The sequence below is a fragment of the Thermobia domestica genome, chromosome 10, assembly GCF_964235325.1.
Source record: "Thermobia domestica chromosome 10, izTheDome1.hap1.1, whole genome shotgun sequence".
Lineage (NCBI taxonomy): Eukaryota > Metazoa > Arthropoda > Insecta > Zygentoma > Lepismatidae > Thermobia > Thermobia domestica.
This window is the reverse complement of record NC_137463.1, coordinates 189,252,087-189,267,241: the sequence shown is the minus strand read 5'-3', so window position 1 is coordinate 189,267,241 and position 15,155 is coordinate 189,252,087. Positions and strand designations below refer to the sequence as shown.

Sequence of the window (15,155 nt, the reverse complement as noted above, 5' to 3'; positions counted from 1 at the left end):
AGCGCCAGTTGGAATCTTAAAACATGCGATGAAAATTAGGAGTATTGCCAATTTGAAAGATCGAATAAAGGACGTTTCGTGCATATTAGAAAAGTCATAAATTTATATTGCTTAACTATAGAACAAAAATAAACATACCATTGACTTTTGGGGAAAATTTACTATTAAAATGTGGTGCCACAAGCTATGGTTTTCAGTTTTCAAAACTTCATTTTAATTCAAAATGGCGAATTTCAAGATGGCTGCCGTAAATGATACCCTTACCGTATCACTTCCCTCTAGGCATAATATGTATTACCGAAACCTTTATCCACTTATTATCATTAATACGCGGGTTAGAAGCGGAGGTAAGGGACTTACGCACATAATAAGTATAAACAATTAATATGCCTGTAACTTTTCACCAAATGGGTGTATCTTAAAACTAACTTCACCATTGTCTTCCTGATTAAATTCTAGCCCGAAATTATGTATCATATTACCCTATTCCCATTTAAAAAACTTGACCTTAATTCAAAATGGTGGATTTCAAGATGGCTGCCGTCAAGGTCATACGTACCATATGACTTCCCCCTAGGCCCTATACGTATCTACATGGTTGTTCTTTCATTAACACTCCGTTTACAAAGGGTAGTAAGGGACTTCTGCAGTAATCTCTATTAACCACATCATAACCTTTAAAAATTATTAAAAAATAGAAAACATGCACCATGGCAAAAATTTCTGTCACCACAAGTAATGAATACAAGTCCTCTATCAGCAATAAAAATTTCATTGAAATCGGAGCCGGACAATTGGGTGATGTCCCTTGTTAGTTATGTAGACTAAGTGGTGAAATCAGGTAAGCCTACATGGAGGTAGTAGTGAATTTCATGTACTTTACTGCATGTATATTTTATATTTCTTCCTTTCATGAAGAATACTATAATTATTATGGTTTTAATTTTAATTCAAACTTTGTAGGACTAACATTGTGTAATTCTTGCATACAAAGAGATTTATGTTATTTTCCACCTTTCCACAGGCAGTATCTCGATGGCGGATATTCTGAGTGTATTACCGTTCCAGAATTCCATAGTTGTGGTGGAATTGCTTGGAGAACATGTTTTGGCAGCTCTGGAAAATTCAGTTGCCTTTTATGACCCGCAGCAAATAGACCTTCGAGGCGGTTTCTTGCAAATGTCAGGTTAGTATTAATCTCATTCTTTGCTAGTTGATACATCGTTTTTATCTTCAGTTAATGCAAGCAAGTAGGGTTATCAATGTATATCTTTCATACATAGTGTTTTCTTAATTTAACGTCCTTTCCAGAACCAAGGTTTACTGGGGAATCTATTCAGTTGGGGTCCGAACCACTACTCGGTTTTTTATCCTAGGCTTAGTAACCCTATCTCACCTCCAAATCAGAATCACGTGCACAAAACCCCACATGAAGCATACTACCATTAAGCCATATTTAGATTTGAGCATTAATATTTGTGTAACCGCAATTTAGTTGGTGAGCAAACTAAAAATAAATTAAATGTAAACAATCAAAACTGAAGCAACACGATTTTAACCTATAGCGTACAGTGAGTCAAGGCTTAAGGGAGACTAGTAATAATAATAATAATAATAATAATAATAATAATAATAATAATAATAATAATAATAATAATAATTCCATGGAAATTGACTGACATAATATATGTTGCTATTATTATTATTATTATTATTATTATTATTATTATTATTATTATTATTATTATTATTATTATTATTATTATTATACTAGAGGTCAATTTTTCTTGAAATTGAGGGGAATGGCTTTTGCTGTTTACGTAGCTTAATCCCTGCTCTTAGTATCTATTTATAACTTAGTATTTCAATTTTTCTTCCTTTTTTGTTATTCCCCAAAGGAGTTCATGTTACGTACAATATTCATAATCCATCTGGTAAAAGAGTGGTCGAAGCCAGTGTTCGATGTCTGGATTGCAGAGTGCCTGAATACAGACCAATTCAACCATCGAAAGTTTACAGTGTATTGATGCCTGATTTCGTCGCAGATGGTGGAGATGGATACAGTGTTATCCGAGACAATATCATTTCACGAAGAATTTTAGGTAAGTTTTAATAGATCTGTCTGAAATTGTAAAAATCAGAAATTTATTTGGAGGAGAGAAGCTAAAAATTTTCTCCTTGTAGATCTATCTACCTCTCCCTAGTCCTAATCCTAGATTTAGTCTGACTTCATCAGTTTGGGAAATCTTACCTTTTTCTTTAGATATCTTAATGAAATCTCTTTCAACTGTTGCATGTTTTAATTTTGACCTACCGTAAATTTTCTGCATTAAATTTACCGTTATTAGGCCAATTTCCTGTCAATTGTTTCCGCGTTTTTTTTTTTTCTGTATAAAGAGATCTTTATATAGATAGTTCGCACTGTTCTTTGTGAAAAAGATCGAAAATGTTTAGAAGACGAATATAATTGAGGGGGTGAGAGCAACAGTAGTCTAGCCTATATTTTTTAAAAAATGGAGAAAAATCAAGTTGAAGTTAAACACATGTGCTTTTTGTACAATATACCAAAAGCAACCACAAGTAGTTGAATGTGTCATACATTGTACAAAAAAAAAAAAAAAAAAACATGTGTTTAACTTGATTTTTCTCCATTTTTTAAAATGTGGGTTAGACTACTGTTGCGCTCACCCCCTCAATTGTTTTCTAGCTGCAGGATACTTGTTGACACAAAATGAAATGAAATGAAATGAAATACCGTTCTGCCATCTATGTTAAACGAGACGCTGATGATGAGACATGAAGGGAATGGTGGAATGGAGAAAATGGGAGAACACTGAGAAAACCCACGCACACGGTGTTTGTAGAAAGTTCACTTGGAACGACCTGTGATCAAACCAAGGACCCTATATATCAAAGGTGAACGTTCTACCACTGAATCATCGTGGCCTCCTTGTTGACGCAAGTTTGTTTCACTAGAGTTGCACAAATCTCTTACCAATTACCTCACATTCAAAATTTCAAGACCGAGTCAAATCTTTTTTTTTTCATCCCAAAACAGTGGCTACACCCGAATTCCGGCAAACCATTAGCCAAAATATTTAGTCCACGCTCTTTTCCCCGAAATTCATTTTCCTCGAGACGCACTAAATGAATTTTATCCATTGATATTAAGAGACACCTAAGATATAAGGAGAACATTGGTATACAATTTCAACTTCATGATAGGTCGAATCTGTTCAGAAAACTGACGAAGACCAATAAAGCACTTGATCATCCTCGTCACTCTCTTAGAAGATGAATTTCACCAAACTCCATTTGGTTAATCTCCTTTCCGTAATCTAGAATCTGAGAAGAACTTTTGCAGAAAACTTCAAATTTGTATGCTCAAGAGCTTCGGAGCTTTGGTGAACGACGAGAAATGGTTACTTTCCCTCCCCCCTTCCCTTAGAAATCTTATTTCGTAAAAAAAAGAAAAAAAGGAAAAGAAAACCATTTACGTAATTTCAAGTTTCTGCGCCCACCGATTATGAGATTCGGTGAACGACAAAGAAAAGCTTCAAACTCCCAGTTGCATTTCTTAAAACCTTGTTCTCGGTGTGGTGTCCATGAAGAAAATTTGCACATACTTTCAAAAACCTTTGCTCAACAGTTTCTATAGCCTAATGAACGTCGGACATAATTTCAATGTCAAAATAATTTCCCTTCTCCATCTTCAGGTTCATAGTCAGGGAGAAGCTATGGCGGACAGTGCCTCAGCCACCAATATGGTATATCGTGGCTACGGCAGTGCCTGTCGCAAATTATTTATCGACTTTCTAAAATAGTATATTGTAGAAAATTTTTAAATTGATATGAAGGCCAAATTTGAAATTCTTGCAATTTTATTTACGAAATTAATTAAATTTAGCGCAGTTTACTTATTTTTACGTAAAATGCTATGCTTTTTGCTAGATGTACCAAACATTTCGTATTGGACTTGTCTATTTCAAGAATTTCACACAAGTTCTCTATTATTGCGCCACAATAAGCATTCAAAGCGAGAGACCAGATGTATTTCCAAAGAATACTTGCATCGAGTTTCAGAACGTTAACTTCAAACATACCTAAATAAGTTATAGTCATATATTTTGAATGGTGGTAAATTGAATGCAAGCAGTGAATAAAATGTAGGTTTTAATTAGTCTACCTTGATGTGTTTGTCAATGCCCCCTCAGTATTCATTTCTTCCTCCTGTAAGAGATCGAGTTGGCTACAGGTCTACACCTTAAGTCTAAATTGCCAAACTCCTTCCTTTCCTCCTCCTAGTGATCATGGAAAATATTCGTACAAATATTCAACTTCCTACACTAAGCTGTTTCAGAGATGGTGAATGGCGAGAAAAGTTTCAAGTGTCCCTTTCGTTCTTAGTGGTTAAAAGTTCTGCAGAACTCTGTCCTATCTACAGTGTAATGTTCATGGAAGACATCTGTACAAAATTTCAAGTTCCTACAACAAACGCTTTCAGAGATACGTAGATGAGTGAATGCGTGGATTTCTCTGTCCCTCGCTGTGTAATGTCCTTATCATCACCTCTGATTATAGGTACTAATTTATTGAATTCATGGGGGCGCAGTAGCTCAGTGGCAGAGCGCTTACCTCTGGTGTGGGTAGGAATGGACACGGCTCGACTCGAGTTAAAGTAATTTTCTCGAGCCGAGTCACTGTTTTTGAGGTCGAGTTTCGAGTCAAGTCGAGTTTGATAAATGGCTTGCTCGTTCAGCTCGTTTTGAAATCATAGCCTTAATAGACTAGAAAGCGAAAGCCATGAGAAATGTAAGCAGTAATGTGGAAAACTTTTAGTGTTGCTCATGACAAGGGACACTACTCGCATCTCGTCTCTCTCTCGCATATATTTTTATAACGAGACAGCCTCAAATGACGTGAACACCGATACGGTCGAATTTTTTAGCCCAAGCAGAAGTTCAACATGGATAGTGATGTTAACCAGCTCTGTTCGGTTCAACTAAACGAACAGATCGAGAAGGCTCAGTTGAGATGAGCCACCGACTCGGCTCAGGTGAGCCAGCTCCGTTGAAACGACTCCATCGGCTCGATTCGACTCGGCTCAACTGAGTCAATGGCTCGACCCGGTTCGGTTGGGACAAGCTATCAGCTTGATTTGATTTGGCTCGACCAGGTTCGGTTGGGTGAGCTGTTGGCTCGTCTCACTTCTACGTTCGGCTCGATAGTGAATGAGCTGTGAGCCGAGCTGCTCGAGCCGTTGACAATCCTAAACCTAGGCCGAGAAGTTTTGAACACGTTTGGCCGGCGCCTTGTAACTTTTTGGCTCTAGCTCCTCCGATACTGAAACCCAGAACCTCGTGAACAATGTTCTTGCCTCCTGAAGACTTCTCGACGGCCGAGATCGGCAGTCAACTAGTTTTTAGTATTTAGATACAAACCGCCTATCTTTCATGGTTATACACGGTGTTGTTATAATAATAATAATAATAATAATAATAATAATAATAATAATAATAATAATAATAATAATAATAATAATAATAATAATAATCTTAATAATAATAACAATTATTATTATTATTATTATTATTATTATTATTATTATTATTATTATTATTATTATTATTATTATTATTATTATTTGTGGTAGTAGTAGTAGTAGTGTAATTGATAATTATATCTATATATATAAAAGAGAACGCACAAAATCCTTTGTCCGCTCATCACGCTAATACGGCTGAACCGATTTCTTTCATTTTTGGGGGGTTGTTAGGATTTGGACCCTAGATGGTTTTTATCATATCACTTTAATTTTCAATTACCAGTGTCTTGAGATAATTGACCAATCAGGTGTCAATACGTACAAAAAATCCTTTGTCCGCTCATCACGCTAATACGGCTGAACCGATTTCTTTCATTTTTGGGGGGTTGTTAGGATGTGGACCCTAGATGTTTTTTATCATATCACTTTAATTTTCAATTACCAGTGTCTTGAGATAATTGACCATTCAGGTGTCCATACGTACAAATCCTTTGTTATTAGTTCATCATAGGTATAAAAATAAACGTATTTATATGCAACCCGCATGACCCTGTGACTCGGCGGGTTAACATAACTGACAGGCGCTATAAATCACTTGAAAGCGAAAAAGTAAAAATTATCTAAGTAACAAAGTTTATTGCGTTCCGGGATGACCGCAGCGAAGCGGGGCGGGTTGGGGTGACCGCAGCGAAGCGGGGCGGGTTAACATAAATGACAGGCGATATAATGTTAACATTAGTGCAATCTTCTATGGTTTTTATCATATCACTTGAAAGCGAAAAAGTAAAAATTATCTAAGTAACAAAGTTTATTGCGTTCCGGGGTGACCGCAGCGAAGCGGGGTGAACGCTGCTAGTAGTCTATGTAGGATACTTGAAGAGAGTACTTGAAACAACACAGATGATTTAGCTCGACTCGACTCGAAACTCGACCCGAATTCAAGTCGAGTTGGAGGAAATTTTTCGAACCGAGTTCTCGAAAGACCTATCGAACTTCGAGAGTGAAAATTTATCGAGTTGTCATCGGTTACTCGAAACCGTTCGAGTATTTGAAATTATCGAAATTTCGAGTATTGTCGAAGTTTCGGGTATCGAAAGTTCGAATGTTATCGAAGTTTCGGGTATTATCGAAAGTTCAAGTATTGTTGAGGTTTCGGGTATTATCGAAAGTTCGAGCATTATCGAAGTTTCGAATATTTGATTGTTACATGAAAAGTTCGGGATTATCAGTGTGTTATGGAAGAAACAATGCAATCGAGCAGTAGCGTACCCAGGAATTTATTTCGGGAGGGGTCCAAAGTCAATATGAGGGTTTTTTTGTATTAAAATTCCTAAAATTGCCCCTAAAAATAGGCTAAATTTACACAAAAGTAGAAATTTCGGGGAGGGTCCGGACCCCCAGGACCCACCCCTTGCGTACGTCCCTGCAATCGATGTTATCATAGGTGCAATAGGCCTATATGCAGGATGTTCATTTTAAAAGTTGCCCCCTTTGAAATGAAATGAAAGAAAAATTTCTTTCCACAGGTCTTTTAAGACTCATGTTTATATATCCCTTTCCGAATAGATCACATAAACATGAGTTGTAATTTATTCGAACGACATAAATTGCGATCATAGTGAGATCTTTCAGTATGATTTGCTGGTTTCAAACAATCCGAGACAGTTCGAGTATCTCACACTCGTCGAATGTTTCTAACATTTCGAATGTCTTGAATACTTCGCGTGTCTCGAACATTTCGAGCGTCTCAAGCATTTCGAGTGTCTCGAAATTTCGATAATTCGATAAAATTAAAATTCTTTATCAACGAAACAGTTTTGAAATTTTATCGAATTGTTATCGATTACTCGATTATCGGAACAGTCGTAGCTCAAAGATGTCTGTTTCGAGTCGAGTCGAGTTTCAAAGAAAACTCGCTCGTGCTCATCCCTGCGTGGGATCCCTGGTTCAATTCTCGCTCAAGTAAGTTTGTGGTGGACAATACCGTGTCCGTGGTTTTCTTGGGGTACTCCCGTTTTCTCCCACTTTCTCATTCCACCAATTCATCCATCATCATTCATTTGCCTAAATCATCGTCTCCCTTAGCCTAAAAGAGGATATTCGTGGGGTATTAAACTAAAATCTTTCTTTCTCATTTTTTTTATTGAATTCATTTTTTTTCACTATTACTAACAATAATAATAGGGTCTAACGTCCATGTAGGGAATTTTCCATTGAAATATTTCAACATTTTCGATTAACTGGTCATGGTCTTTTTACTTTTAACTATGTAAATAATATTAGATTTTCTGTGCTCATTCCTTGAGGAACATGGCTTAAACAGTGGAATTACTAGTTCTCTTCCCAGTACGGCTATATTGTCTAGTGAAATTTTAGTGTTGCAATGTGCCGTACACAAGTTGTCAGACGAATTACAGGTGGGAAGTTCTGTCTACCTCTTTTCATATCTTTATTAAGGGCGGTGATGCATTCTACCAGATTGCGTGTTGCCATCTGCTGTAATTTCCGCTCGGATAATTCAGCTTCCGGGACTGTTGTTCTTGTTCCTTAGGCGAATAGGTTTTGTTATTTGTTCAAACATCAATGACAAGAGGATTTCCCACAAAAAGCGAAAGTTACGAGGGAAACAGAGAAATAAAGTCACTAAATGATGCATGCAGACAGCATCAGCTTCAATACAGATCCGTTTTCCTTGATGACTCCCTTCGCTAATGTATCGTTACACAAGGAATTGACCTTGTACTCCTTTTGCTTTGTCTGAATTCGTGTTATTTCAAAGTCAATGCTAGATAAATATTTTTTAAGAGAAAAAAATCACTATAGCTTTGTTATAATGTTCCTGTAAACATTACAATTTGACAGCAAAATCAAGGCCGAATAAAATATCAAGATTGTGGATGTTTTATTGCAAAGGGATCAAATTGTATAAATATACATGAAACTTTAGTCTGTCTGTCTGTAATGGAAAACTATGTTTAACAAATATAATTTCTAGTCATTTACATTTATGAATTTAGTCGTATCTAGGAGGTGACTAGGGAAGTTCAATCTCCCTGCGACCACTTTCAGTCCCTATTGTTTGTTTAGATGCTCAAAAAGTAAGCAGCCAAGCTGGCTACGGGCCTGCGTTGTATATTTTGCTATTTATTTATTTATTTATTCACAAGTATACATTAGGGTACAGAACTTAGAAACCAACCAGATGTTTACCCGTAAACATGTGGAACCTGAACATGAGGTAACATGAGGAAAACACACTCGTGAAACGTTGAGATGATGTAACGTGCTTTTGAAGCTTCAGTTTTTAAATATCAGAAAGGTTACTATATATTGAATAATAGCATTAGCTATCATAGAATCAAAATAAGCATCGTTCCTTGGAAGAAGAAAATATAAGTCTGTTGTGAAATTCATGAGATCATATCGTCTGTTCCATATCAACCTTATCTCTGTAGGTGAATATTTTTTGGTGAGTTTTGACAGGTCATAATGCACCTCAACAAAACGTGTTAAATGCAGACCAATCCATCTTAATGATGTTCTTTGCTTTTCAATAGCATGGGGACGGCCGTTATCACACGAACATTAAAGTTTGGTTTTCCTTGATGCGTTATATCCCGCCAGTTTCTCTATATCCACGATATAGGCCTATTCTCTGGTGTGACAAATGCTAGTTACGCTAGACTTAAACAAAATCTCTGATGTGATAGCGTAACTGCTACATGCAATTGGCTCTATTCCTTATTTACCAATACTATACTCTGAGCAAGTGCACGCGCATTTGGCGCCGGAGACCTGGATTTGATTCACAGAGGGATTTCATGTAGTTTGGATTTCATGTTAAGCTATAGCTGTTCGTTTCATATAGCCTCGATGCTGAAAGGGATGTCAAACTATAAATCAAAATACTCTGAGCACAAACTAATACACCTACAAAAAAATCTATACTCATGACCCACTTAACACGAAACAAATAGTTTATACTTCAGAAATGTTTACTCCAGTGTACAGTGGCTCACATGAGGGCTGCAGAGAACTCCCTCGTAGCTATACAATCAGTGTACGCGTCTTTGCGTGGGAGATTCGGGTTCGATTCCCAGTGGGAGCTTATGTAATTCGTATTCCATGTTACGAAGTAAGTTCACGTCACTTATAGCCTCACTGCTGAACGGGACGCTGAAACTTAAATCCAACTGGCCAATCAGTGCCGCAGGAAAGACAAGATCTCCTAAATTATGAAGAATAATGTTTCAGACGAAACCGTGTTCCTATCTTCTAATGTTGATGCTGGCTGCGGACCAGACATAGTACATCGATTACAATACTACTCTTCAGTTTGAAATTTCGATCCATAACATGGAGACCGTAGGCTGGGAACATATAAACCGCTGTGCGCGCTCTTAGTACAGAAGATACTCCACAAGCCCACAATATCCATTGCGATGGTCCTGGATTGTGCCAAATTGATTTTGGTTGACTGATTTATCATTACAAAAGTATCGTCAACTACAATAAAGACAAAATATTACATTATCTCGTATGCTTATTCTTTCGTTGTAAATTGCAAATAGAATAAATGTTGCCCATTGGAGGAGATGAAAATTAATTTTATGAAAGCGAAGAGAACACAATGAAATCGAGAGTCCCCAAGTAACATTTTTGTTGTCAAACGGTGTGCCAACCGTTGTCTATTTGTAGGCATCGTTGGTAAAGCCACTATCAAAATACCAACGGTAAATTCGACAATCCATCAACCATCGATGCCAACAAGCGAAAACAAGACAGTGGTTCAACGTAGATGCATCGTTGTTTCGGCAACGCATCGGAAGACGATGTTCTATTGTGTTGTCTCAGTGTTGGCGTTGCGTAGGATAACGATCGTTGGCCAACTGTTTTTTTTCACGTTGGTATTTTGTTGGCATTCCATTGGCCCAACCACACCATAGTTGGTAGTCTGTAGGATAACGATCGTTGGCCAACTGTGATTTTCTCGTTGGCATTTTGTTGGAATTTCGTTGGCCAAACTCCTCCATGGTTGGCACACTGTCGTCCATTGGTTGGTTGGCCAACTGTACACAATCTTCTGTTGACCCAACGTTGCAAATAATTGTTGGCATAACGATTTGCAATACCGCCAAAATCACCGTTGGCCAACCTTGGTCGGTTGGCCCAATCGTTTGCCAACCCAAAATGCTACTTGGGTAGCATATTCGGCGAGGGGTGTTTTATGCATTGTGCTCACTGGACACAAGTTCGTTAATATCGCTCTGCAGAAGAAAACATATTGTTGATGGATACTTTTTAAAAAGTTATCAGTTGTATACTGTATTAATATCAAAGGTAATCATTTTGAAATTAAACAACAAGGACAGCTGTCCATAACTGTAATTTAAAAAAAAATTGAACATTAGTATTGAACAATAGAAAAAAATTGAACAATAAAAAAAATTGAACAATAGAACATTAGTATTGTAGAAATCTGGTATACACTGCAACTCAAGTATCTTCTGCTTGACAAAACATATTTTTAGCAGGACTTATATTGTGGTGGTGCTCACATTTTAGCGCGACAGTAAAAATTAATTCTATAACTTCTCTAAGTAATTGTTTAATACTTAGAAAATACCACAAACCTCACGCCTCGCATAGCATCAGTTGTTGAGAGAGACGTTCAAACTAACCAACTAAGCGATCACCGCGCTTGAATATTCCATGTAAATGACATTTCAATTCTATTTACATGTGATAATTACTGTATGCCATTGGCGTACACAGAATTCTATCAGGGATTTGACGAGAGATGAAAGTTGAAATCTATAATACAGTATTTGAAGTAGAGATGCAAGGGCTCGGAAAAAAACCGGCTTTTTTTGGAAAAAAACTCGGTTTTTTCTGCTTTGCTTTTTTGCTTCGGAAATTTTGGGCTTTTTTTCAAAATACTGCTTTAAATTGATAAAACAGACTTTGTATCGCTTCTCTATAACACAAAAAATCATTTAATTAGTGGTTGATGCTGATAATAATATAAAACATCGAAAATAAACTATGAATTTCGAAAAAATATTTCAAACAATTTTTCTTCAACATATTTACATTATGAATTCCACAGGATTAACCAATGTATATAATAAGAATTTTTTAACCTCCTATATACAAAAGTAAGCAGAGTTGGCAAGAACTGTGGCTGTTTTTGAAAATGCCAAAAACCCGTTTTTGGGGGGATGTTTAAACCAGGCTTTTTTGACTTAGATTTTTTGCTTTATGTATTTATATTACATATTCACAGAAATAGCCTAAGTTTGTTTCGCCTTGATGTTATTATGCAACAGCGGGGTTATGCCGGAAGAACTCCCATAAGCTTAAAGAAGTGCGGTCAGTAAATTTCTTAAGTTGAGAATCTCCCGCCCTAGCCATTGGGAAAATCCCGTCATTACTTGAAATGTAAGACAATAACGGGAAAATCCTGTTATTGCTTTGCATGTAAAATTTAAAGGTCAACGTACCATAATCAGTACGCTAAAACTGAGGTATTAAATTACAAATTTAGTACCGGTGCGTAGATATCATTGAAAGTCCAATCCAAGCTAATGTTGGAAGCTACGTAGGCAATCGATAAATTTTGCCAATTTCTATCAATATATTTAAGCAATATTGGCTTCTTTATAAAACAACACGCATTTAGGCATGTAGAAATATACAATTTGGTTTGTTTCGTATATTTAGGCTTAACATCCTTACGAAATACCGAGGTTATCAAGGAGAAGACTTTCGCTTAAACTGACATCCGAACGGGTTACGCATGAAAGAAGGATTTTGGTTCGACCGAGAATTGAACATGGGACACCTTGATTAAAAGGTGAAAGGGAAATAAAATTATTGCAGGTAGTTTGATATCTGGAAACGTTACCATGAAGTTCACACGATTCGCATTTTTCATTCTTTTTATTTTTGTGGTTTAAACCAGTTATTAAAAAAAAAAAAAAAAAAAAAAAAATTGGTATAAATCAGCCAGCCCTAAAAGTAAACACTTCTTTTTAAAGAATACACAAATAACTAGCAAAATAGTATGTAGTATTTTTACTTCAAAATATTCCATACCCTCTTTTTGAAACAAAATAAAATTAAAATAAAACATAAGAGAAATACTTAGATTTATATGATACACTTAAAGGCTGCACATCTAGAGCTTTTGGTTCTGTATATTCTTGAAATTCTACAGTTAAGTTTTATAGAACCACCATCACAGTTTACCCAATCCTCAAGTTTTCTGAATTTTTAACAAGAGGGATTCAACATATCATTACGGAACTCCCCCCCCCCCAAAAAAAAAAGACTACGGAATATATTTAAGTTAAGCTAAATACAACTGCACAACAAACATGACTGAGTGATTAGCTTTTGCGCTTCTATCGGGAAGTCCGGGATTCAACCAGCATTCGACCATTCTGACAAAGCTTTTCTTCATTCCATCTGTGAATGTAGAAATAGTGCGTGTACTGTGAGTTGGGCGACTTCCTTTTTTATTGTTTTTAAAACGTTATTATTACTAATTACCAGCAGTGACGGTTTTGCGAAGGTTAGTGGGGCGGTCTTTCGAACTGAAGCCCGTTCCCCAAAATTACGGAATGTCTGCAACAAACGAAATATCTATTATTTATGCCTTTACTCATAAACTTTAAGCTCCCGTCAAATAAAAATTACGAATGTTTAAAAAAACTAAACATTAGTAAGAAACCCTTCCCAAAATACTTTTCTAAATCCGCCACTGATTCTCAGTATAAAATGATTTTTAAAGTTGTATCCGGAAGATTATTGCTAAACATATAAACGAAACGAAATATTAGTTATGCCTGTACTCATAAACTTCAAGCACTTCCCAAATAAAATTAGGACTTTTTAGGAAACGAAACAATCAGAAAAAACCCTCCTAAAGTACTTTTCTAAATCCGCTACTGATTATTTGTATAAATTGGTATTCAAGGTTGTGTCCGGAAAATTATTGCTAAATCACTTCACAGCTACAGTATAACAGAAATGTGGAAGTACGGTTTGACGGATATATTGAAAAACGTACGCTTTGACGGATAAATAGAAAAACGGGCAAGTTTAACTTTTGCGCTAGAAGCTAGAGTACTAAAAGCTCTTAGAAATGAAACACGGATGACAAACTAGAGAAGAAAAAAGATGTCGATAACTCAAAAGTTGAAATAAAGTTAAATAGCCTCTAAAATTACCCTCAAATACTACATTCTTCATGTTAGCTTTAATTCGTAAAACATGTGCTCCATCCATCTTGATGGTGAATTTCAGAGCGAAATATCACATTCAGGTCATGGAATTTTTATCTAACTATAGAATATACTATAAGAAAGCTATTTAGATAGAAAAATCATGAAGTTGAAAAAAGCCAAAATTTCCAAAATTCTCGTTTTTTTCCCAAAAAAGCCGGCTTTTTATGTGAAAAAAACCATCGATTCAAAAAAGCCGGCTTTTTTGCATCTCTAATTTGAAGTAATAATAATAATATTAATAATAGCACTTAAACGTGTATTATTACGCATAATAATTAATAAAGCTTCATCTTGAAACGTTAGCTATTAAATTTAGGCATTTTCTATCTTTTTAGAGTAATAAATGCGGGTAGTCTAATGGTTCCAAAACAGATAGATTATTTATTTACTTATTAGTGAATATTTCTCTCGACACAATTTTAGGAAGTTAAATACGCTTTTTCGAGATATTGGAGACGGGACCACACATTTCACGAGCTATCTTGTGTCTTGTCTTGAATTTTGGAAAGCGTGACCTCGTCTAATACAAATCCCTAGAGACAGTTTCTATCCAAAGGGGTCATTAGAATGAGGGAAACAAGAATTATCTCCTAAGGATGGAATTCATCCAGAGGCCTATGAACATCTTCAATTCATCAGAGAAAGTTAAGACTAATTCACACGAAGTGTGCCGTCCCCATGCCATGCCCCATCTGTGCCGTGGTTAACGAAGTTTCTTTTCAGACTTTGACATTGAAAATTCATTGGTTGTCTTTTCCCTCTCAATTCACACGACGTACCGTGTTCGTGCCGCTCCTCAATCATGACCCTATAGTCGATGGACAGTACCGCCTTGAAGGGAAACCAACCCAGTGGTGGCTCGATGACCGCGATGCTTCGGCTTCCTTCGGTGTACTCGAAGCGACACGAAGTTGGCCAGAACCAATAAGTCTTTCTCCATCTTTGGAAACGGTTTAAAAAGCAGTAACGGCACGGCATGGGAACGGTATATGTGAATGTTCGCGGCCATAGCACGTATGAAGCACGGCAGGGAAACAGCGTGGGCACGGGGGAAGGGCACCGTGGTAGAGCACTTACCTCTAGTGTAAGGGGTTCCTAGTTCGATCTCCGGTCAAGTAAGTTTGTAGTGGACAACATTGTGTCCGTGGGTTTTCTCATGATACAACCGTTCCACTAATTCTTCCATCATCATTCACTTGCTTTAATCATCGTTTCTCTTGGCCTAAAGGGCATAATCGTGGGACGTTAAATTGAAAAACGTAATTTCATTTTTTTTTTCATTTTTGAGAATATGGGCACTGCACCCTATGTGTGAATTA

At 36.6% G+C, this 15,155-nt stretch overlaps 1 protein-coding gene across 1 annotated transcript in view; it reads left to right on the top strand.

Annotated features, from left to right (window-relative positions):
* LOC145662893 (snake venom 5'-nucleotidase-like) overlaps window positions 1-15,155 on the top strand; it is a 141,123-nt gene that overhangs the window by 121,982 nt on the left and 3,986 nt on the right. The window contains exons 7-8 of the mRNA XM_081728869.1: window positions 1,025-1,186; window positions 1,899-2,102. Of these exons, the coding sequence (XP_081584995.1) occupies window positions 1,025-1,186; window positions 1,899-2,102 (366 nt within the window). The remainder of the gene's footprint in view (window positions 1-1,024; window positions 1,187-1,898; window positions 2,103-15,155) is intronic.